General features: G+C 36.8%; 1 protein-coding gene across 22 annotated transcripts in view; it reads left to right on the top strand.

Moving 5' to 3' along the window:
• Nucleotides 1-17949, top strand: part of DLG1 (discs large MAGUK scaffold protein 1) — a 282135-nt gene extending 264186 nt beyond the window's left edge. For 17 of the 22 annotated variants that reach the window (XM_069475188.1, XM_069475185.1, XM_069475186.1 and 14 more), the window contains 3 exons: nucleotides 4633-4742; nucleotides 11118-11209; nucleotides 15734-17949. In XM_069475188.1, the coding sequence (XP_069331289.1) occupies nucleotides 4633-4742; nucleotides 11118-11209; nucleotides 15734-15840 (309 nt within the window). In that variant the 3' untranslated portion in view covers nucleotides 15841-17949. The remainder of the gene's footprint in view (nucleotides 1-4632; nucleotides 4743-11117; nucleotides 11210-15733) is intronic. The other 5 variants (XM_069475179.1, XM_069475173.1, XM_069475176.1 and 2 more) reach the window with 1 other exon arrangement.
• The last annotated feature ends 8289 nt before the right edge of the window (nucleotides 17950-26238 follow it).

The following is a 26238-nucleotide window of genomic DNA, read 5'->3' as shown; positions in this document are numbered from 1 at the left end:
CAAAAAGCTTTTCCAAAAACTGTTAGAAAATACTATTAACAAGGTCAAAAGATAACTGATAGAGAAAAAATTCGCAAGAAAAGGATTGATATTCCCAATATATAAAGACTCTTAGAATAGAGACCAGAAACCCAATGATAAAAAATGGACAAAAGACGGGAATACACAATTCATATAAAAACTGCCATTATACATAAGAAGTGATGCTCAACCTTTAGTCATTTTTAAAGAAATGTAAATTAAAGCTACACTAAAATTCCAGTTCTCAGATATCAATCAGATTGGGGAGAAAATATGGAAAGACATTTTCTTGGTGAAGCTCAGGGGAAACATACATTCAACCATTACTGGTGGAAATGCAAACTGGTACTGCCTTTTAAAGTGGAATTTGGCAATGTTTAACCAGTATTCCACTTCTAGGAATTTACCCCAAAGACATACCCCAATAATATGAGGTTACATGTGCAAAAAGGTATTCATTGCAGCATTGTTTATATTGGTGAAATACTGAAAACCATCTAAATGCCCAGATATAGGACAGTGATTGAATAATCAATTTTCTATCCACAATGGAGTTCTCTGCAGCTGTACAAGATATAATAAAGAGGGTATCTGTGAACTGAAATGCAACATGCAAAAGAGTATCTGTGGTATGATGCCTTTTGTATATGAAAGAATAGGAAAATACACATATATCTGCTGAGTTGTGTGAAAATAAACACAGAAGGGATAAAGCAGAACCTAGTGAGATTGGTAACCTACAGAGGGAAGAGTGGAAGGTATGGGGTACAAAGGATTTGGGGGTATAACATTTCTGTGAGTATACATTTTTGCATAATTTTGACTTCTAGAACTATGTTAACATTTTATATATTCTATATTAAAATAAAAACAAGGAAAGATGAGGGAAAAGCAAAATGATACACAAACAGAAATTAAATGAACCTAACTGTATTTCAAATGAGTAAATTAACTACATTGAAGGCAGAGAAAGAAGTCTTTTTTTTTTTTTTTTTTTTTTTTTTTGAGACAGAGTCTCACTTTGTTGCCCAGGCTGGAGTGAGTGCCGTGGCGTCAGCCTAGCTCACAGCAACCTCAACCTCCTGGGCTCAAGCGATCCTCCTGCCTCAGCCTCCCGAGTAGCTGGGACTACAGGCATGCGCCACTATGCCCGGCTAATTTTTCTATATATATTTTTAGCTGTCCATATAATTTCTTTCTATTTTTAGTAGAGACAGGGTCTCGCTCTTGCTCAGGCTGGTCTCGAATTCCTGACCTTGAGCGATCCACCCGCCTCGGCCTCCCAGAGTGCTAGGATTACAGGCGTGAGCCACCGCGCCCGGCCAGAAAGAAGTCTTAATACCAACAATTCTTTTTTTTTTTTTTGGAGACAGAGACTCACTCTGTCACCCTGGCTAGAGTACAGTGGTGTCATCATAGCTCACTGCAACTTCAGACTCCTGTGCTTAAGCGATTCTCCTGTCTCAGTCTCCTGAATAGCTGAGAGTACAGGTGCACACCACCACGCCCAGCTCCTTTTTTTTCTGCTTTTTGTAGAGACGGGTTCTTGCTCTTGTTCAGGCTGGTCTTGAACTCCTGGCCTTAAGCATTCCTCCCGCACCTGGCCTCCAATAATCTTGAACACAGGCTAAAGACAAAAAGATCTGTAAACAAATATTGAACTCCAATTAATTTGTTTTTCAGAGTGGTATGAGCTAATAGTTCTGAAACTAATATATATTCTAGGGTTGAGCAAATAAGCTAATACATTGACAATAGTAGGAGCCAGGTTTTTCATTGTTGAAAATGAACTCTGTGATATTGGATTAGAAATACTAGATAATTAGAGCTATGCATATAAATCCATGAATTTTCATATAGATAGATGTATTTATGTACACACACGTTTATTTGCTCCATCCACTAAGAATGCCTAGAGCAAGAATATCTAGTGCCCAGATCTTGGCTTCTAAATATCATTCTTTATTAAAAAGATACAGAGCTCCTTGGAGAAATGGCTGATTCCAGGACTAGAACTAGAAAAGTACCAGGTGAGCGTAGGGCATTTTGCTGTGCCAGAAAAATAAGGAGGTACTCAAAAGAAAGATGAGAATATGTCCAAACAAAGACATAAGGGCCAAACTGTAGGGCCACGCACTGGCCAAATCTGGGATAATTTAAATATCAGAATAAATGATAATAACAGATTATAACACTTAGAATAAAATAAGAATCTAAGAGTCCATAGTGATATAAATAAATACAGATGGTCCCCAACTTAGGATAGTTCAAGTTTACAATCGTTCAAAAGCAATAGACATTCAGTAGAAACTATACTTCGAGTACCCATACAACCATTCTTTTACTTTCAGTACAGTATTCAATAAATTACATGAAATATTCAACACTTAATTATAAAATAGGTTTTGTGTTAGATGATTTTGCCCACCTATAGGCTAATGTAAGTGTTCTGAGCACGTTTAAAGTAGGCTAGGCTAAGCTATGATGGTTAGGTGAATTAAATGCATTTTCAACTTACAATATTTCCAACTTATGATGGGTTTATGAGACATAACTCCATCATAAGTCAAGGACACATCTGTACATGAATAAATAAATGAATAGAAGGGAAAGCTTTGCCTTACATTAGAATGTCTACTAATCAAGGTAGAGGAATGAAATTAGAAAATCTCTTTTGAAAACTACAATGGTGATAATTAATTGTTTCAGGCAAGAATCATCAGTGTATGCTAAAATTAATGATTGAAAATTTGATGAGAAACAGGATATTTGCATAGTTTCAACTGGTATCTTCTCCCAAAATACCAGTTACAAAGGCAAAAATATTAATTTTATAGTAAGAAACCTGGCAGATAAAATCTTAAACAAGCAATCAAAATTAACATCACAAGTAATGGGACAAATAGGTATCATATACCTCCTTGATATGATGAACTGAAAAGGACACAACGTCATGCCTCTAATATACCTGCCAAAAATGTGTAACCTACCATCTAATAGTGAGGAAACAGGCAAACCCAGATTGAGCCATATTCTATAAAATAAATGTTCGGTACTCTTCAAAAATACCAAGAAAAACTAAGACTGAGGACCTGTTGAGATTAACTTTACAACTCAATGCAATGTGTGATTCTGAATTGGATCCTGGACCAGGAAAATTTTTTTCCCAGTAAGGAACATTAGATGGCCAACTGGAATTATATTGTGATTATGTAAGAGATGCCATTGTTTTTAGGAAATATGAGGTAAAGGAGTATTATATCTACAATTTACTCAAACTGTTATGCACATATATAGAAACAGAAAGCAAACATGATAGAATGTTAATATTTTAGTGTCCACTTTTTAAAATTTTTAAGCAGTCATGTAAAATACTAATATCTGATAAAAATAGGTAATGGGCACATTGGTATCTATTTAATTTTATATATGTTTGGAATATTGTATAATACTAAATTTTTTAAGTATACCCACTAAATTGAAATTATCACTTACTAACACGGACTCAAGCCCTTAAATTAGAAGATGCATTATGGGGGAGTACCTGATGTAAAATACGTTATAATAAAGTCTATTTGACAAATTATAAAATAAGTACTACCCAGTTTAACATGGAAATGCTCATCTGTACTAAAAACCCAAATGGCCTTTGTCGGTGAATTTAAGCATGTCAGAAAAGTTGTCATTTAAATCCAGAATTGGGGTTCCCAAGTGCTAGTTTATAATAAAGTTTTTGCCAGTCCCCAGTAAAATGAGAAATACAAAAATAGAGTAGTGATAGTAAGGTTTTACAAATTTAAATTTATTCAATTTAAAAGATTTTGCCTTTATTCGAGGATTTTTACCCTCTGTTGATTATATATTCTTTTGTTGTTGTTGTAGTTGGTTTTGTTTTATTTAGAGATAGGGTCTCTCTCGGCCGACCAGGCTGGAGTACAGTGACACAATCATAGCTCACTGCAGCCTTGAATTCCTGGGCTCAATTGATCCTCCTGCTTCAGCCTCCCAAGAAGCTGGGACTACAGGTGTGCACTACCACGCCTGGCATTTTTGTTGTTGTTGTTGTTGTTGTTGTTGTACTTGTTATAGAGACAAGGTCTAGCTATGTTGCTCAGACGATCTTAAACTCCTGGCCTCGAGCATCCTCCTGCCTCGGCCTCCCAAAGTGCTGGAATTACAGGCATAAGCCACAATGCCTGCCTGTGATTATACATTTTTTTTTTTATGAAATGATAGTTACAGAATGACAATAGTTTGGCATCTTTTTTTTCAAATGCCCTTTCTTGGCAAAATTAAAAATAGGAACCCTATTACGATAACCATTTTGAGAGATTACTGGTCTATAAAGTCTAGGAGTATAGGAACTATATTTTCATTCCTTTTTCAATATAATATTTATTTGGAAATGGCAATTAATTATTCATAATCATTATCATTGTCATCATTTCATTTCCCATCTAAAATTTACTAAAAGAAATGACAAGTTTGCTTAAATTGAACAAGGATCCAAACATATCATATCCAGAATTTGTACCTATAGAAAATGGACCTTTGATATAATTGAAAATACTTGGTTCATTTGGTTTTTTTTCTTTATTTCTTCTATTTTAGGGCAAACACTGTATCCTTGATGTGTCCGGAAATGCCATAAAGAGATTACAGATTGCACAACTTTACCCAATCTCCATTTTTATTAAACCCAAATCCATGGAAAATATCATGTAAGTATAAAAGCCTAAAGCATAGCCTCTGAGTACAAATTCAGTCACTGTTGGATAATTTATTTACCCTCCCTACATCTTAGTTTCTTCATCTATAAAATGGAGATAATAATATAGTAGTATATATACTCACCTCAAACTGTGTTGTGAGGATTAAACAAGCACTATGAGGTTAAGTATCATCATCATCATCTTCATTAGTATTACTAAAGGTAATGTATTAAAACTTGAAGTTTAAATAGCTACATTTGGCTAGTGGCTGCTGAACTGGGCAGTGCAGCTCTCAGGTAACCGTTTAAGAGAATAAAAAAAATGTATAATTATTAGCTAATAGAGGGCAAAAAAATCGAATCTAAATAAAAATTAAGAAGAAAGCAAATAGAAACATTGAACAGGTAGAACAAAAAGATATATAGATAGTAAAATGATATATAAATAAAGCCAAATATTTCAATAAATACACTGTCTATTTTGCCAGACTAAATGTTCCAATTAAAAGACAGATTGTCAGAATGGATGAAGAGAAAAGTAAACAATTATTTATTGCTTTTATAAGACACACCTTACATATTAGACTGGAAAGGTTGAAAGTAAAAGAGTAGAAAAGGAAATACCACATATACATTAACTAAAAGTAAGCTGATTTTATATTATTGTCAAAGTATACTTTAAGGCAAGAATTACTAGAGATAAAGAAGAGACATTTTATAAAAATAAAAGATTCAGTTTACTAGGAAGATACATTTATGCATTTGTTTGTACTTAATAGCACAGTCTCAAAATATATAAAGCACAAATTGACAACTATACAGAGCAAAAAGATAATTCCAGAACCATGATGGGGGATCTTGTCACATCTGTCAGCACATAATCAAATAAGAAAACAAACATAAAAATTCAGTAAGGATATGGAACAAAACAAAAACTTTACCTACCTGACATATGTTAAACACTGCACTCAACATGCAAAACACACATAGATTTCAAGTGCACATGAAACAATTACCAAAACTGATCATATGCTGGACCACAGACTTAAAATGATTGAAAACAAATACTTTCTGACTGTAATGAAATTGAACTGGAAACCAATAAGAAGAAGATAACTGGAAAAATCCTCATATTTGGAAATTAAGCATTGTAATTCTCAATGAGTAAAGAAGAAATCACAGAATAAATTAATGTTTTGAACTAAATAATAATGAAATTTCCAAGTAAATCAATTTGAGGATGTCATAGCCTTGTCAAAGGGACATACATAGCCTTAAATGTTAGGAAAGAATGTTGAAAATCAAATATTAAGAAATAAAGGTTGCGGCCGGGCGCAGTGGCTCACGCCTGTAATCCTAGCACTCTGGGAGGCCGAGGCGGGTGGATCGCTCGAGGTCAGGAGTTCGAGACCAGCCTGAGCAAGAGTGAGACCCCGTCTCTACTAAAAATAGAAAGAAATTATATGGACAACTAAAATATATATATACAAAAAAAAAAATTAGCCGGGCATGGTGGCGCATGCCTGTAGTCCCAGCTACTCGGGTGGCTGAGGCAGTAGGATCGCTTAAGCCCAGGAGTTTGAGGTTGCTGTGAGCTAGACTGACGCCACGGCACTCACTCTAGCCCGGGCAACAGAGTGAGACTCTGTCTCAAAAAAAAAAAAAAAAAGAAATAAAGGTTGAAAATCTAAGATCTTGAAAAATTAGAAAAATATCAGTCAATTAAACTCAAAGAAGATAGAAGAGGCCAGGGGTGGTGGCTCACACCTGTAATTCTAGCACTCAAGGAGGCCAAGGTATGAGGATTACTTGAGCTCAGGAGTTTGAGACCAGGCTGAGCAAGAGTGAGACCCTGTCTCTACTAAAAATAGAAAAAAAAACTTAGCTAGGCAACTAAAAATAGAAACAAAAAATTAGCCAGGCATGGTGGCATGTGCCCATAGTCCCAGTTACTTTGGAAGCTGAGGCAGGAGGATCGCTTGAGCCCAAGAGTTTGAGGTTGCTGTGTGCTAGGCTGACGCCATGGCACTCTAGCCTGGGTAACAGAGCGAGACTCTGTCTCAAAAAAAAAGAAAAGAAGATAGAAGGGCAAAAATTAATGAAATAGAAAACAAACATACAGAAGAGAGGATCAACAAAGCCAAAAGTGTTTCCTGTGAAAATATAATAAACCATTCAAATGATCAAGAAAAGAAAATAAAGAAGGCATATCAAGAATGAAATGAAGTCGTGTGCATTATGGGATGTTAAAAAATACATATATTAAAAATGTCTTAGAAAAAAGAATGACAAAGGCTATCACTACACATCTAGTAAACATTAAGAATGTTGACAGAATGTAACCCAGTGGAAAAATGGGCAAGGGGTTTGGACATGTCATAAAAGAGGATCTCCAGATAAATGTATGAGATGGTGCTCCGTTAATCATGGAAATGCAGGTTAAAGCCACAATGTCATATTAAATGACATATGTTAAAGCCACACACCAGAATAGTTGAAATGAAAGAGAAAATATCAAGTGTTGGCAAGGATGTGGAACAACTGAAGCTCATAGCAATGTTAGGACTGTAAATTGGTATATCCATATTGGTAAACTTTTTACAGTATCTCTTAAAACTGAACGTACACATAACTTATGACCCAGAAGTCTTATTCTTAGATGCATACCCAATAGAAATGCTTACATATGCTTAACAAAGACAGGTACCAGGTTGCTGACAGAGTGCTGTTCAAAATAGCCAAAAACTAGAAACTACCCAAATGCCCATCAGCAGTAAAATATATAAATAAATTGTGACATATTCACAATGAAACATTCTACAGAAATGATAATGGGCAGTCTTCATCTACATGCAAAAGTGTGAAAGAATCTCATAAACATAATTTGAGTACAAAAACCTCAGACCTAAAAATAAACATATTCTATGATTCCAAATTTAATCATTGCTTATGGAAGTCAAATAGAGGTTACTCTTTAAGGGTGAATTAGTGACTCTAGAGTGAGCACACATAGATTCCGGGGTACTACTAGTGTTCTGTATTTTGATTTTAAGTACTAAGTACGCAGGTATGTGTACATTTGAAAATTCATCAAGCTGTACATTTGTGATATTGTTCTGTGTTTGAAAGTTATACTTTCAAAAAAGTTAAGTAGAAAAGAAAAAAAAATACAAAACCTAAATAATTATGTGCTTATTAAAAAACTTGAATCTGTCGTTAAAAGCCTTTCCACAAATAAAATACACTAAGCCAGGAGGACTTACTGAATTCTACTAAAAGCTAAGTACTAATTCCAATCTTACACAAACTCTTCAACTAATTTATGAGCATTAATTTGATACCAAAAACTGGCAAGGACTTTATAGGAAAGGAAAATGATAAGCCAGTCTTAATCATAAATATAGAAGCAGAGAAGGGTAGCAGGGAGGGGTGGATAAAGTGGGGATGGTTAATGGTTGCAAAAATATAGTTAGACAGCATGAACAATATTTGATAGCACAACAAAGTGACTATAACCAACAATATGTTAGGGTACACTGTAAAATAACTAAAAGAGTAGAATTGGAATGTTCCTAACACAAAGGAATGTTAAATGCCCAGGGAGATAGATATCCCAGTTAACCTAATTTGATTAATTCACATTGTATGCCTACATCAAAACATCACATGTACCCTATGAAGATATATAGCTATTATGTACCCATAATAGTTAAAAAATAAAAAATTTTTTAAGTGAACATAGATGCAAAAATTCTTACCAAAATATAAGCAAAATGAATCTAACAGTTAAGTTTTTAAAATAAGCTAAAATATAACAACCAAGTTGGGTTTATGCCTTGAATGCAAGACTGCTTTAACATTTAAAAACTAATTAGTGTTGGAGCTAGAAGAAAGATGACAGAGTGGGAAGCACCGGGAATCCATCTCCCCACGTAGACAACAATTGCACTGGCAGAATCTGTCTGATGCAACTATTTTGGAACTCTGAAGTCTATTGAAGGCTTACACTTCCAGGAGAAGGTTCAATAAGTTAATTTCAGCTCCTAGCATGGTAGCAGCTACTCATTGTGCCACTCTCAGTCCCATAGCAGGCAGGCGTGCATGCATTCCTTGAGCAGCTTGCATACAGTTTGTGGGAATCAGAGTGGGCAATAAGGACCCTGTCCTCCAAATATCAGGGATCTGTGTTGGGATAGCTAATTGCTCTTCTGATCGTGGAGGTACAGACACTCAGGGAACTATTGTTGCAAACCCCATGGGTGCCATTGTTGCAAGCCCCTCTCCCTGAGGTTAAAGTAACTTTTAAAGATTTAAAGGGCCAATGCCTTCCCACTCCTCACTTTCTCTTTTTCCCCTTTTGGGAGCCAGACCAGGACACTAAAAAATAACCTCATATACAGGAGGGATTTAGAAAGTCACCCACCGCACATGCCTATGGAATGGTGCAGGCTCAGAAAATACCTGGAAAGACCCTGAGTTTTTACCTCAGGCTGATCCCTTGCACAGAAACACCTTATGGTAATAATAAAGTTTTAAATAAAAACAAACCGTGGAGAAGAGGAAGAATTTGATCTCCAGAGTTACCATATAAGATTCAAATGTCCAGTTTTCGACAAAAAAATCACAAGGCATACAAAGAAACAGAAAAATATGATCTATTCAGAAGAAGAAACTGCCTTGAGAAAGACCAGATGTTATACTTACTAGATAAGGACTGTAAGACTGTCTTAAAGATGCTCAAAGAACTAAAAGACATGAACAAAGTCAAGAAAATATGTGAACAAAATGGAAATATCAATAAAGAGATAAGAAAGCTAAAAAAAAAAAAAAACAAGAAGTTCTGAAACTGGAAAGTATAATAACTGAAATGAAAAATTCACTAGAGGGATTCAAAGGCAGATTTGAACAGGCAGAAGAAAGAATCAGCAAACATAAAGATGAGACAATGGATTATTGAGTCTGAGAAACAGGGAAAAAAAGTGATTAAAAAGAAGTGAACAGAGCCTAAGGGACCTGTGAGGTACCATCAAGCTACCAACATACACATTGTGGGAGTCCCAATAGGAGAATGGAGAGAGAAAGGGGCAGAGAGACAATTTAAAGAAATAATGACCAAAAATGTCCCAAATTTGATCAAAGACATGCATATAAACATCCAAGCAGGTTAAACTCAGAGACTCACACTGCAGCACATTATAATCAAACTGTGAGAAGACAAAGAATCTTGAAAGCAGCAATAGAGAAGCAACTCATCACATACAAGGGATTTCCCAATAAGATTATCAGCAGATTTTTCATCAGAAACTTTGGAGGCCACAAGGCAGTGGGTTAATGTATTCAAACACTGGGGGAGGGGGGAGACCTTCAACCAAGAATCCTGTATCTGGCAAAATATCCCTCAAAAATGAGGGAGAAATTAAGACATTCCCAGATAAACAAAAGGTGAGGGACTTCATTACCACTAGACCTACCCTAGTGGTAATGCTGAAGGGAATCTTGTAGGGTGAGATGAAAGAACACTAGACAATAACTACAAAATATCAAAGCAAACATCATACTTAATGGCAAAATATTTGGGGACTAAACTTCTATATACCCATCAGCCAGATACAACAATAATTATCAGCTTATGACCAATTTGTTTCATCTTCCCCACACACACACACTTCCTTGCCACTTCATTCCAGGTTATTTTGAAACAAATCCCAGGCATCATATCATTTTATCCATTTATTTCAATATATATTTGGAAGATAATTCTTTATCAGAAAAATCATCACTGTAATTGTCATACTTAAAATAATTAACAATTCTTTTACATTATCAAATAGTTCCAATTTTCCTAATTGTTTCATAAGTTTTGTTTATGTTTTTTCAATTTTTTTTGTTGTAATCAAGTTCCAGATAAGACCTATTTATGGAAGTCGGTTAAGTTTTTCAGTCTATAGATTCTTCCTCCACATCTCCCCCCTCCCACTTATTTATTTGTTGAAGAAAACAGGTAATTTCTTCTGCAAAATTTTCCCCAGACTGTACTTTCTGATTGCCTTCTCATGGTGGTGTTCAATATGTTCATTGTCCCCCTTATTTTCTATAAGTTGGTAGGTAGATCTGTAAGTCATATTTTAATATAAAATTTTCATCAAAGTCAAAAATGTCACAGATGAATGCTTAGGGTTTTTTTGGCTGCTTTAAGCCAGTGAAGAATGTGTTGAAACCCTTCTGTCATTCCCAATATAAGGCAACATATTCAGTGACTGAATCTACTTTTTAATGACATTCATATTTTCAGCAGAGCTCAACTTTTCATGATTGTATGTTTTATGTCTTTTTTCAAAAATTATTATAATGTGGTAATTACTGATTTCTAAATTTATTTGCATAGGGAAATGAATAAGCGTCTAACAGAAGAACAAGCCAGAAAAACGTTTGAGAGGGCCATGAAACTGGAACAAGAGTTTACTGAACATTTCACAGGTTGGAACCATGTATTACAGTGCCCTTTATGATAGAATTTTGCTTTGAATCCACGTAAACTGACCCATTCAAAAGAATTCTGAACTATGCCTACATCTACCAATAATAACTAGAACTGCCATTTTCAGAATAAACTCTTAAGGTCTGTGGTTTTTGTCCTGTGGAGAATTCATCTAGCATAGACAGTGGTGATGAGGAATCTTGAAATTTAGTGTTTCTTAGGTTATTGATTAGAACAACATGTACAGGAATAATTCCTACTTGACCAGAGGAAAAATAGATTTAGATATTTGGTTTCTTCTATGCAATTCTGTTTTTCTCTTATCCTTTGTAAATTTTGACCTATTTTTTTCTAGCTGTGTTGAGGTATCATTGACAAAATCTGTATATATTCAGGTGTGAATTGATTACCAGAATCAAGTTAATGCATTTATCACTACACATACTTAGACCATTTTGTGTGTATGTGGTGAGGACAGTTAAGGTCTACTCTTTATTAACTATTGTCACCATAATATACATTAGATCCCCAAAACTTATTCATCTTATACCTGAGAGTTTATACCCTCTGACCAACATCTCCCCATTTCTCCTACCCCACAGTCCCTGGCAACCACCATTCTACTCTGTGCTTCTAGGAGTTCAACATTTTTAGATTTCACATACACGTAAGATCATATAGTATTTGCTTTTCTGCATCTGGCTTATTTCACTTAGAATAATATCCTCCACATTCACCCATGTTGTCACAGATGATAGGATTTCCTTCTTTGTTATGGCTGGGTAATATTCCATTGTGTATATATACCATATTTTCTTTATCCATTCATCTGTTGCCAGACACTTAGGTTGTGTTCATATCTTGGCTATTGTGAATTATGCTGCAATGAACATGATAGTGCTGATATCTCTTCAGCATACCAATTTCATTTCCTTTGGATGTATACCCAGTAGTGGGATTGCGTGATCATATGGTAGTTCTATCTTTAACTTTTTGAGAAACATCCATACTGTTTTCCATAATGGCTGTGGTAATTTACATCCCACCAACAGTGTACAAGCGTTCCCTTTTCTCCATACCATTGTCAATACTTGCTATCCCTTGTCTTTTTGATAATAGCCATCTAAATAGGTGTGAGATGATACCTCATTATGGTTTTGATTTGTATTTCCCTGATGATCAGTGAGGTTGGACACTGTTTCATGCATCTCCTAGCCATTTGTTTGTCTACTTTGGAAAATTGTCTATTCAGGTCCTTTGCCTATTTTTAAATGGATTATTCTGGTTTTTTTCCTATGAAATTTTATGAGCTTCTTATATATTTTGAATATTAACCCCTCATCGGTTATATGTTTTGCAAATATTTTTCCCCTTCTAAATAGGTTGCCTTTTCATTTTGTTGATTGTTTCCTTTGCTGTACAGAAGGTTTTTCATTTGATATATAGCATTCCCACTTGATTATTTTTTTATTTTGTTGCCTGTGCTTCTGGTGTCATAGCCAAAAAATTATGGCCAAGACCAATATCAGGGAGCTTTTTCCCCACTTTCTTTTAGGAGTTTCATGGTTTCAGGTTTTACATTTAAGTCTTTAATCTGTTTCAAGTTAATTTTTGTATATGAGTAAAATAAGGGTCCAATTTCATCCTTTTGCATGTGGATATTTAAGACACTGGCCTTTCCCCCATCTTATATTATTGGCCCTTTGTCAAAGATTAGTTGTCCTTTGATTTCTTTTAAAATATTATTTGTTTAAAAAGAGAAGAGTGGGGAACAATTCCTAATAATCTTATCTTACTCAGTTTGTCCTTTAAATTATTCTTTGGATATCTTTGGATAGGTTTTTGTTGTTCCTTGTTTGTTTGAAATAATGATCAGCCTATATTTGGTGTTCACACTGAGTACCAATAAGTGTCATTGTATTGTAAGCCATGTGCTTTTTTGTTTGTTTGTTTTTTTAATTTCAGACTTACAGAGAAATTGCAAGAATAGTACAGGAGGCCGGGCGCGGTGGCTCACGCCTGTAATCCTAGCACTCTGGGAGGCCGAGGCGGGTGGATCGCTCAAGGTCAGGAGTTCGAGACCAGCCTGAGCAAGAGCGAGACCCCATCTCTACTAAAAATAGAAAGAAATTATATGGACAACTAAAAATATATATATACAAAAAATTAGCCGGGCATGGTGGCGCATGCCTGTAGTCCCAGCTACTCGGGAGGCTGAGGCAGTAGGATCGCTTAAGCCCAGGAGTTTGAGGTTGCTGTGAGCTAGACTGACGCCACGGCACTCACTCTAGCCCGGGCAACAGAGTGAGACTCTGTCTCAAAAAAAAAAAAAAGAATAGTACAGGGAAGTTTTATATGCTGTTCATATTTGTCAAATGTTAACATTTTACCACATTTTTAATTGAAACATTTAAGAGTAAGTTGCAGGCAGATGCCCCTTTACTTCTAAATACTTCAGTGTGTATTTCCCCCAAAACAAGGACATTCCCTTGTATGATCGTAATACTATTGTCAAAATCAAGAAATTTAACATTATATCTCATCTAACTATAGTCTTACTATTATTCCACTAGCATCATTATTATTTCACCAATACCTTATAGAGCAAAATGGGGAAAAAAAAATGTTTTTCCTATCCCAAGATCCAATCCAGGGACACATGTTGCATTAAGTTATCATATTCTTTAGTCATCTAGAACAGTTCCTCAGTCTTTACTTATTGTTCATGACCTTGACAATGTATAAGAGTGAAGGCCAGGCCAGTTCTCTTGTAGAATGTCCTCCCTTGATTTGGATTTGACATTTTCTAATGATTAGATTTAGGTTATGCATTTTGAGCAGGGATATTAATGAAGTAATGTAATCTTTGTGCTTACAGGACGTTTATGATGTCTATTTGTATCATTATTTCTGATGTTAATTTTAATCATGTAATTAAGGTGCCTGTAGTCTTATGCTTTCCAAATTCCTTATTCCATAATGAATCTACAAAGTAAGCAAAATATATATGTTTTACAAGCTAACTCCCAAATAACGCTTTCTTCCTAAAATAAGTCATTGTATGCCGTTGTCAACCTACGCTATGAAACACTATGAGATCCTGCCATATGCTGTTGGAGTGCGTCAGGATGCCAAACTGATGAACCAAGTGTTTTGTCAAATGAACTGTGTCTTCTTCAAGGACATTAAGCCATGTCTATATTTAGCTCAAAATGTGAACTCTCAACAAAACAAATACTAGTGAAAATTATGTTATTTAAAATTTTTGGTTACTCAGGCATTCTTAGCTACATAAGTTGTAAGCCCACTCTACAGACATACACCCTCCTCCATATGCATGTGTAATCGCGATCATCACCAGGGAAATCTATCTATGATGCTCTTCCAAAATCACTGGGCATCTTTTTGTAGTTTAATAAATGACTTATTGACTTATAATTCTGAATTATTTCATTTATATATAAACATTTACTGTTTTCTTTAAAAGTTACTCAAGCTTAGTGCCGTCTGGCAAGACTTTTTGTTTTGTTTTGTTTTGTTAGCTGATCTTTATTCCTCACAGTTCTCAGGAACTTCAGCTATCCCCAAAGAATAGTTACTAGTAATTGTTACTATGTTTTTTATTCACACATTATTTCAGGCAGCAAATAAACTTACCCAATATTGATTTTAATAGTTAGTGGTTAGTCTAACCACTAACAAGCCAGATTATGTATCTCAGTTCACCTGCACTACAGTACCTGACATAACAGCATACTGAAGAAAATAATATCAATCTATAATTAACTCTTTTCCTCCAAGATCCTACCCCCGCCCCAAGAAAATAACACAGAAACACAGACATGCTTGCTTGCTTTCTGCAGTACTGTACCCATCCTCCTTTTTTTCTGTATAAATTTGTGGAGAAATCAGAAAAGTTAAGGAAATACATAATTTGTTTTAAAAGAATAAAGCTATTACATGCTTAGGTGATAAAACAATAAGCAAAAGAAAAAATCACCAAATACCTTTTTCTTTTTCCTTGAGGCAGTGTCTCTGTTGCCCAGGTTAGAGGCAGTGGCATCATCATAGCTCACTGTAACCTCAAACTCCTGGACCCAAGCAATCTTCTTGCTCAGCCTCCTGAGTAGTTGGGACTACAGGTACACGCCACCATGCCTGGCCAATTTTTTTAGTTTTTGTAGAAATAGGATCTCACTATTGCCCAGGGTGGTCTCAACCTTCTGGGCTCAAGCAATCCTCCCACCTTGGCCTCCCAGAGTGCTAAGATTATAGGCATGACCTCCCATGCCTGGCACCAAATACCATTTTTTGACCAATTTTTAAAAGTAAAAATTTTTGTATTATACAAATAGGAAAATTAATGAAATTAGCAGTTTTTCCTAAGTAAACAATACATAAATGATGACTCTTCCTGGATGAATAACCATTTCTAAGATTTTGCTTCTACTGTTTCACCAATAATTGTAATGGCAAAGGTAGACAATTAATGGAGATTTCTGATTTTGTTTCTATCATTACAGCTATTGTACAGGGAGATACGCTGGAAGACATTTACAACCAAGTGAAGCAGATCATAGAAGAACAGTCTGGTCCTTACATCTGGGTTCCAGCAAAAGAAAAGTTATGAAAATTGATGTTTCTCTATTGCTCTTTTCCACAATCTCATTTTGACACTTCTTTGCCCTTTCCTCTGGAGTCTGTCTTCAATACTCCTTTCATGTTGAATCATATCACATGCATCATGGTCTGCAGTTGCACTTATTTTTGACATCTGGTGTCTCCTTCAAGTTTTATCATCTGTATTATTTTATGTCACTATTGGTTTGTGGCCATTTTTCAGAACTAAAGATGGAATGGCCTGACCAGCTATTAAGGGTTCAGGGAGACGCAGAAATTGTGGTAAAATTCCTTAATGTTTAAGGGAAAGTAACTTTAAGAGATTTTCAGAAAAGCTTTATATGCATCCTTTTCAAATTTCAATACAAATGAAAAAGTGATTTTAATCAGTGATTTAGTAGACTCTGAGCAACTATGCACGTTTAACTTTAATAGCATGGTTTGGCCAACGTATTAGCTCTCAAATCCTTTTCTCAATTGGCTTCTGTTATCAAAGCAATTATTTCATTATAGACAAATAAGGAAAATATGTTTTTTTTAATTTCAAAATTAATGTCTGAGTTAATTTCCATAATTTCACAAGGGATATTCATTTTTCGTAAGAGTTCTTAAAGTCTTTTATTGTTTGTTTGAGGGGGGGGTTTTCCCAACACATTTGCTAGGAATAACAATGTTCAAATGTTTTTAATCTACTTGCATGACACTATTTATAGTGTCTTATAAAAGTTGTTCATACATAATGATCATCACATTTTCTGAATTGAGGCCATGTTTAGGTGCTAAGGGAGCTTACTGTTTACTCAGAGGGTTGAGAAAATTTCATAGACATAAATACAGACAAAACAGACATACAGTGGTGATGTAGTAATCATTTTGGCAATGGAAAAGGAGTCCAATTCATAGCCTAAAACTTTAAGTGTATTCTTAGGGGTCAGATTTTAATGAATATTTTACCCATAATAACTGCCTATTTTGTTATAATAAAATATATATATAAATATATATAAAACTTTCTTTAACTAAACTCTGTAACTATGGGAATTATTTTCTTTACATAGTTGCACACACACACAAACATATATATATATATTTAAAATATATTTTTTTTCTTTTGCCACCTCCTAACTTTTTGTTTGGTTTTTAAATTAAATATTAATTGAATAGACTTATCCTCCTTAATCATGTGAACAGAAAATGGGGGTATGGTGGTTGTGAGGAGAAACATTTAGGGAAATTACATTGTAAGTAAAAGTATGAGCATATTCTCCTCTTTTCTACAGATGTTTTCAAATGGTTCCTGGGTTTTTTTGTCCTTGCTGTTCTTGTCATCAAGTTTGAGTTTGGTTCTCTGCCTTTCCTTCTAGTTCTCTTCCTTTTATTAATAGGAAAACAGGCAAAAGCTCCATTTATGTGTGTGTTTTTCCCTCAGACGATTTTCATCTGCTGCTCTGCACTAGGGTTGCACAGATCTTCATGTTGAGCAATTTTAAGAAATTTTAGTGAAAGGTAGAAACTACTTCAGAAGTCAATTTCTCTGGTCCTTTATATTAATAATATCATTTGGCTTCCCATTGGTCTTTGGAGTTATTAAATATTTGTTTTTGACAACCTCCTCGTTATAGTTTCTTAAAAAAAAATGAGTACTGGTTTGTAAAGAATTATCAACATTATCCATTCCATTTATGAAGAAGAGGAGAACAGCTAATAAACTTTATTGTAAAATTCATATGTTAAATGTGTCTTGAATTTTGAAAGAAAAAGTTATCTTATAAGCTCACATTTTCTTGGAACAATTTGAGGCATCATGTAATTTATAAACTGAATTCAAAAGCCATTAGGCAACCTAATCAAGATTTCTTCTGTGGGTTTTGGAACTTTTAACACATTGAAATACATATATACTATAGCTGTTACACAAATATAGCAGGTTGTTACCAAACATAAACATAATAGAAGAAAACTGTTGTAAAATCTCAAGAGCTTCAGAAATCACCCTACAGCAATACCCAGCATAAACCATTTTAAAGTCTTTACTAAATAGTCACATGTTGCAGAATATAAAGAGGTTATAAAATGATACTATTTGTGTGTTAAAATCTATATTAACATTGCTTTCTGGTTGTCCTTGTTAAATGATTTTTTTGGTAAGAAAATACTAACATTTGTGCAGCTTTCTAGATTGTATGGAATTAATAATGAAATTACTAATTGCTGAATATTGTGCTATAGCTGCTTTAGTATATTACCACTTAGTTTTGTTTTTTTTTTTTAAGTGGTAAGTGTTACTAGCCTTACTATAAGGCTTAAGTGAAATCACTTGCCCAAGATGATTTAGCTAATAAATGGCAGTGCTTGGTATTCAGGTCCACGTCTCTCTGCCCCAAGTCTACATTCTGTCCAATATACTATGCTGCCTCATTTTTCAGTCCCCACTCTGTAAAGCACTGTGACTTAAATTGCCATTCTAGCACCCTTTACAAAGAAGGAAAGAGACTTAGATGAAATCCTTGCCCAGAGTCAGACAATTAGTAAGGACAAACCCATAGAACAAGTCACTCCCATCACAACTGAAAAGACTATTTCCAAGAAACTAGTCAGCCTAGCCCTGTTACAGTGACATGCAAAGAAAGAACCTCTTTAGAACCAAAATTGAAACAGTATTCATTAGAAAAAAGCATACTATTCTAATGCACAGGGAATAATATACATTTGCAAATGATTTACGAAATCCCTGTTTCTTGATATGCTCCTTAATATCCTTAAGTTGGCAAAAAGAAAAATGCCTCTTAAATTTGGCTACACATTCCTGGTTGCTTTTTGTTCCATAACTGCCTAGGGCTCCTCAATAAATGATGGAAGCAACCCTGCAGAGCTCATTCCAGCAAAATACTCTGGTTGACAACTACTACATAGTATTTAAGCTCCAAAGACGGCCATTCAGGGACTTCTAATGATGAGGAAAATTTGTCTTGTAAGATATTAGAACAGTGATACCTTCCAAAATTCTCTGCCTTGAATACTCTTAATTTACATGTGGTGAAATTGAAGCCAAGAGATTCCCATGTTTTAACCAGTTACACTGCAAATCAGGAGCAGAGCCAGGATTAGAACCTTTAACTCCTGTCTCTTACAAAATGGTTTTCCCAGCAATACCAATTCCTTTCCTTCCTATGCTATGAGCTGAATTAGTGGGCTATTCAAATCCTGAAGATTTGATATCAGTAAGTTTATGATATTTCACTGAGAAATTTGCATTTTGAAAAGATAGGGGAAAACATGGGTGTCACTTTTCTGACCCATTTTTAGATCATATGGTGCTTTAGTCCAATGTTTAAGATTCCATTTATCTTCCTCCAAAGATGCACAGTACAGCTGTCACTGACTTTGGCAGCAGTGTACTCTTAACGTGAAGATGTGAGCTGTGGAATCAGAGCTGGATTTGAGTGCCCCTCTGCCACTTACTGGTTATGTAAATAACCTTGGGCAAGTCATGCCATCCCTTTTACGGTTTACCTATGTGTAAAATGGAGGTAGTCTAAGGATCAATAAGATTACAAATACAGGGGACTAGCACATTGCACACTCTAAAAGCTAATTCCCTTTTCCTTTGGACTCAAGCCTGGAATGTTCATCTCTCCTTACGCAAATTAACATGACCTTTAATTTTGCAATATTTGAAATGGGATTTGAATAACTACTTTGCAGGATTGTTGTAAGGGTTAAATAAAATAGTATATAAAAAATACCAGTTACATCACCTGATACCTCACACTCAGTACCTGTTCTTCCCCGTACTCTGGGGTGTGTTTATGGTTGGTAGCAGAAGACTAAGAGAAGAATACTGTCCACCATTCTTCACCACCTATAGAGAAATTTCCTTTGACAGACTTCAGTAAAGAAATTATTTATATTTCAGTCTCTCTCATCATGTTTGCTCATCTCTTCTAAGGATCCCTATTTTTCGTCAGACAGAGATGCTATCTATGCATTGTGGTCCACCCTAACTCAACCTCAGACATGGACTGGAAAACATCAAAGTTTTATAAACCATGCTCGTCTCTACAGTCCTAGACCCAGCAGTCCTTAGCAATTCTCCAGAGCATTAATTGTTGAGAATCTAGAAACAGGATAAGACAATAGTGTGAAAAATCATACTTGGCTGGGCACAGTGGCTCATGCCTGTAATCCTAGCACTCTGGGAGGCCGAGGCAGGAGGATTGCTGAGCTCAGTTCAAGACCAGCCTGAGTAAGAGTGAGACCCTGTCTCTACTCAAAATAGAAAAATTAGCTGGGTGTCAGGGCACGTGCCCATAGTCCAGCTACTCAGGAGGCTGAGGCAGGAGGATCTCTCGAGCCCAGGAGTTTTGAGGCTGCTATGAGGTACGACATCACTGCACTCTACCCAGGGCAACAGAGCAAGACCCTGTCTCAAAACAAAAACAAAATTCCTTTCCTCATTCCCCCCTTCATATTATAAGAAATAAGTTTTTAAAAAATACAATAGTCACTATGTACTCATTGACTTTCCACTACCAACTTTCTCCATTCCACCCCTCACTATGGTTACCTAAAGGCCAGCAAAAGAATAAATCCTGGTCTGCTAAACAGCATTGTGAACAGAATTGATAGGTAACTTGACATCATTGTTGGAGACTTTGGGAACAGGTACTAACTAAACCTAAGCAGGGAGAGTTTCACGCTATGATTTTCCTAGCAGTCTATCACCTATAGTAGTAAACAGATAAAGGAAGATTTAGAGGAAGGATACCAGAGAATGGTAAAGGCTGGAATTCTCTCCCACTTTTTTTTTTAACTTTTTATTTAAGTGTAACATACATATGCAAACTGTATAAATATACATAAGTATACATATACCTCAATAAACTTTTACAAATCAACATTATCTTATGTAACCAGAATGAAGCACAAAAAATAGAGCATGACCAGCACCCCAGGGAACCGACTTAGCTTCCTCCCAGTCACTACTACCCCAAGGGAAGCCACAATCCTTTCTTATATATTTTTTTATTTATCTACAGTAAAATTCACTCTCTTTGGTGTATGGTTCTGTTTCAACACATGCATAGAGTCATGTAACCACCACCACAATCAAGAATACAGAACAGTTCCATCATCCAAAAACGTTATCTGATGCCCCTATGTAGGCAATTTCTCCCCCCCACCCCCAACCTCTCACAACCACTAATCTGCTAGTGCCTATAGTTTTACCTTTCCCAGAGTGTCATATAAATGGAATCACAAATTATATGATGGAATCATAAATCATATGCAGCATTTGGGGCCTGACTTCTTAGCAAAATGCATCAGAGATTTATCCATATTGCTGCACGTATCAATAGTTTAGTTTTCATTGTTGAATAGTAGTCCATTTTGTAGATGTACCAAACTTAATTTATCCATTCACTGGTTGAAAGACTTGGATTATTTCAGTTTTCCCCACTATAGCTGCATATTTCTTTACCACCCTAGAGCTGCAGGAACAAGGAGCGAGCAGCAAGTGGAAATGGGTTTCTGATGCTGAAAGCTATGACAGGCCCCACCCCACCTCCATCAATACTGTGAGCATCACATATTTGGGCAGTTGCACAGGGGCCTATCATCCTAAAACAAGTGCAGAATAGACCCCAAGAGACTATCTACAGAAGGAGCTTGTGCCTAAAGCAGGAAACTTACAAGAATGAGCACTTCAGAATTTCAAACCCCCAGGAATAACACTCTCATGTTCCAATAGCTGAGTATGCCAGTACCTGGTGCCAGATTCTCATTGCTGGTGTCCTAAACAAAATAAACGTCTATTTAGGACAGTAGTAAATGAGAAGAAAATAATCTGAGCAACAACTGAAAACAAGCCATTCGGTAAAAGTGGGATTGTCTAACACCCTTCTTACAATATAGAAAAGAGTCCAGGGAGACAAAGCCCTGATCTTTTAAGAAAATCTTGTTTGTTGAATTCCACACAAAGGATTGTAGTTTGTTTTTCAAAATCATTAACTATTTTCTTTAGGTGGTAACCTCTGTGCATTTTAGTTTAGTTTTAGAGACAGGGTATCACTTCGTTGCCCAGGCTGGAGTGCAATGGCTATTCACAGATGCAGTCATAGCTCACTGCAGCCTTGAACTCCTGGGCTCAGGTGGTTCCTCCTCAGCCTTCCACGTAGGTGGGATTACAGGCGCACGCTACCACACTTGGCCCTCTGTGCATTTTAAATATTACTTATATTATGTGATTTATAGAAATCTAATTCTAGTGCAGTATACTTAAGGAATTCTTGATCAGAGGTGGCTCCACTGATTGGTATGACACTTGCTCTTTCCTGCGTGCAGGTGGCACAGATGACCTTGTTCAGTGTTTTCCCATTTTTATCACAATATGACTTCTCACCTCTATGTTTAAAAATAAAAAAGGTCACTCTAGACTAACACTTAGGAAATACTGGTATTTATCCCTATTTCTGCCTATCAACTGTTAATGACCAGTTTCATTTGGACAATTTGTACAGTATAATGACTTTTTTAACTATATAGAAGTCGATACACAAAACAATTAGCATGTGAAACTTACTAATCAATTAATGGTATAATGAATTTTATGATGGAAAAAAGACTAGGAGTGATGTAATCTTTCTTCTTTAGGATGTCTAAAATTAGGTTCATTTACCTCACAGATGGGACAGCTAAAGACAAGACGGAGCGTATGAAAGTCCCATATGTTCCATGCTATGAGCCTCTACAAAAAGGTTTTCTAAATCTTGTGTCACTTGATCAAAAATATCTACTTCTCTAGTGGTATTTAAGATTAGAAAAGACATCTTTTGAAAATAGATTCCTTTCTCTGAAAGTTCAGTGCTTGGCTCAGGTCTAGTTTATCTGACATACTCACCTTACTAGGAAAAAGCTTTACTAACCTTTTAACTGATTCTGCCCGTGACTAATAATGGTTGGACTTGGTGGAATATTCTCTCAGTGACCTAACTTTAACCTTAGTGCTTTTTGACATTTCTCTAACCTAAAAATCTAGTCAGTCACTGAATACTAATCATTCTTTCTGAACATCATATTCTTCTTGCTCTCATTTCCACTGTCATTACTCTTTTCAGATCTTTACTCGCCCCCCACCCCAGGCCTGGGTTACTGCAGTGGCCCCTAACGGCACCTGCCAGCCTCTGGTCTGCTCCCTTGCTGATCCAGCCCTCCACCAGATGACTTTCCCTAAGGTGCAGCTTGGCTTGTGCTTCCCCTCTCCTAAATGACTTCCATGTATCCTAAACCCAAACTAATTTACTTATAAAAGTATAATTCCTGAAAGAGTGTGTAGAATCGATAAGTCATCTGCCACCACTAACCTCCCCAGCCATTTCGCTTATTTATACACCCTCTGCGGAGCTTGTCTTATTGCTGTCTTGTCACGCAAATTCCTGCCTTGCTACCACCACCTCACATCTGCTGTGTCCTCCCCACCCGAGTCCTCTTATCAAATCCCTAATTTCTTCAAGGCCACCCTAATTCCCTCCTTCCGCTGAAGCCTTCCCAATTACAGCCTGGATGCCTGAACTCCTGTCGCACTCATTGGGTGTCGGCTTAACGCTGAGCATGTGCTTCCTGTGCTGCTTTGACCTCCGCAGGTATCTCAGACTAGGTGGCGTTTTACCTTGTATTCCTCTGCCCCAGTGAAGTACCCATGGCAGGTCAGAGTGCCCAGCTCCTCTACCTCCCTAGAACCTGCCAGCCTCTGTGTAGCCAGGTAAAGTCTTCCCTGCTGTGGCTTTTTCCTGGGCTGAAAACCAGCCGCCTATGGGTGCTGGCAGTAACTTCATTTGCAAATTGGCGGGGGTGGGGGGATGGAGGAGGGGATGGGAGTGGATAAAAAGGTCTGACTATAAATCTCTAAATCCACCAAATTTTTTGTTTAATTATAGTCCTTTCCTTTCCGGTTCCTGGTATAATAATCTCCTTTCCTGAACATGCTTTGTGATTTTTCTCTTTTTGTATCAATTTAATCTTCCTTATGCATATATGTTTTCATAAGTCAGCTGAAACCCTCCTTGGAAATAGCTAGGGTATAAATAATTTCTCTGAATGCCTTAGTGACAGCCAAATATAGTATTTGATTTTATGTTTTCACTCTTTACCTCCTTTTACACTGGTTTCTGCTCTGATTAAATCTTATATTCAATGAAATTTATTAATGAATGTAAAGCTATGTCTCCAGCGTTCTTTGAGCCTTTATAATCCTCTTCTACATTTTAAAGTCTAGACTGCAAGTAAAGTTTTCAGGAAAAGAAAACTTTTGTGGTTTGATAATTAAAGTAATAAACTGAGCTCAGCGTTGAGGGACTTACACTTAATTGCAGGCTTGACTCAGTTGGAGCCTTTCCTGTCTCCAACCAAGGAAGAAGCATTGTCTCTTTTCCTTTCAAGATTGCCCCCTCACATCTCCAGTTACCCCCTTTTTCTAGATCTTCCATCTCCTTCCACAGGCTACTGTGCTCTGCCCACATGATTAAATCTCCCCTGTTCCCTCCTTACCCTTGACTCTGAAGCCTCTGAAATCAACCCCTCTCCTCTTCCTTTCTTAGCCAAATATATTGAAAGAGATATTCCCACTATCCCTTCATTTATAATAAATAATATCATAATTTATTGAATGCCTACTATATTCTAGACCTGATGCTAGACATTGAGGATGGCGGCGGGCAAGACACCTCCCCTGCCCTCCCGGAGCTCACCTGCCTGGCCAAGCCTCGGCCCTGGCCGTGCCACGGAAACTGCTCAGACGAGTCAAATCCTGCAGCTCTTCTCGTTTCTTCCCCCTCAGCAGCATCAGACACTAGTAATGATAGTTAATAACCTCCTAAAACTTAATAGTTCACACTTAGAAATCATCCTCCATGTTTAAGGCCCCGTGATTAGTACAGAAAAGAGCAAGCAAGTCCGCCTTTGAAAAGCTTACACGCAGACTATAACATAGCCCACATGAACACGGCTTCCCCTACGGCCAGCTCCATAGGAAAAATGCTTTTAAATAGGCAAAAAAAAAAAAAAAAATTATTCACAAAACTTGCTCAATATATCTACCATTGTTCTCAGTATACAAATTCAGACTTCTTACCCAGTCAGCAAGTTTGATATCACATTATTTCTGCAAATGTTCACCTTTCCTAATTTTCCCTGGGCAAACCAGCCCTGCCAAATGTCCCCCAGAATAAAAATTGTTGGGCTTGTTCTTAATCAAAGACATTATGGCCCACAGACATAGAAAAATACAAATTATGGCCTGTTGAAATGCAAAAAAAAAATAATTTTTTTTCTAGGATTCTGGGTGAAGGAGTTGTTTGTCCATGTTTTGCTGGTGCATTAGTCCCTACCTGCTGATAGAAGTTCTCAGCATCCTGTTAAAGTCACCCCCCCTTCGGAGTCCCCAGAGGCTGTCTTTAGTGCATTCCATCTTCCACCCCATGGCATCTACTACAGTTCCTCAATTCCCGGGTGAGCAAGCTCCATGCCCTGAATCCTTGGAGAGCTAGAGCTGTGTCCTTGGCAGAGTGGAGAAGAGCTCTTTGTATTTCATGTTATGGAAAAGTGTCAGGAGGTCCCCAAAGCAGACTTGCTTGGGCCCCAATCTTACCAAAGTGTTAGTAAAACCAGTTCCTTTAGTTTGTATGCTCTCCCTCCAACCTCAATGTGAGTCCACAACAGAGACCAAATCATCCTCAGAACTTCTGCTCCTCCAGCAGGCTGTTTATGTGTCAAATTATTGGCTTATTGCTCCCTCATTACATCCTACCCATTCCTTGGGCACACCCAGGTATGTCTGCACCCCAGAAATGACAGAATCCAGGCTTACACAGAGTCAATTCGCCACTGCACACAGGCATCAGTACGAAACCATGTCCACGCTACGGCTGAGGAAATGGCAGGATGCAGATAGAAGGCCCCGGATCCCAGACACAGCAACGTCACTGATGAGTCACAGCTAAAGAATGACCCCCAAGAAATAAGGGAAAGACCCCACTGTGAAAGAGTTCACCCAACTTCTTAGGTTGCGGCTGTTCTGACTCCTTATCAGTGTCCCTTGGAGTTTTGCCAGAGGAATGACTCAGTGGATAGACGTAAATCCCGCCAGTAACCTCCAGGCTGCTCCCGGTGTGGGCCAAAATGAGCCTTTTCCTCCTCATGGTCAGGAGGGTGAGGCTTGCTAAGGACACTTCTATTTATTTCATCTTCTTAGAACAGGCCACACTTTGGGAACCACTGGCCTAGAAAAATAGTCCACACATCCCTTCCTCCGTCACATTTTTCACTCTCTTCCTCCTCTCTTTTCCCTCTTGTCCTTTTCTGCTTCCTCCAGTTCCTCCCTGGTCCTCTTTCCCATCTTCCAACGCGTGAG

This window comes from Eulemur rufifrons, chromosome 7 (genome assembly GCF_041146395.1).
Source record: "Eulemur rufifrons isolate Redbay chromosome 7, OSU_ERuf_1, whole genome shotgun sequence".
Taxonomy (NCBI): domain Eukaryota; kingdom Metazoa; phylum Chordata; class Mammalia; order Primates; family Lemuridae; genus Eulemur; species Eulemur rufifrons.
Note: the sequence above shows the minus strand (reverse complement) of the source record. Positions and strands in the feature narration are given on the sequence as shown.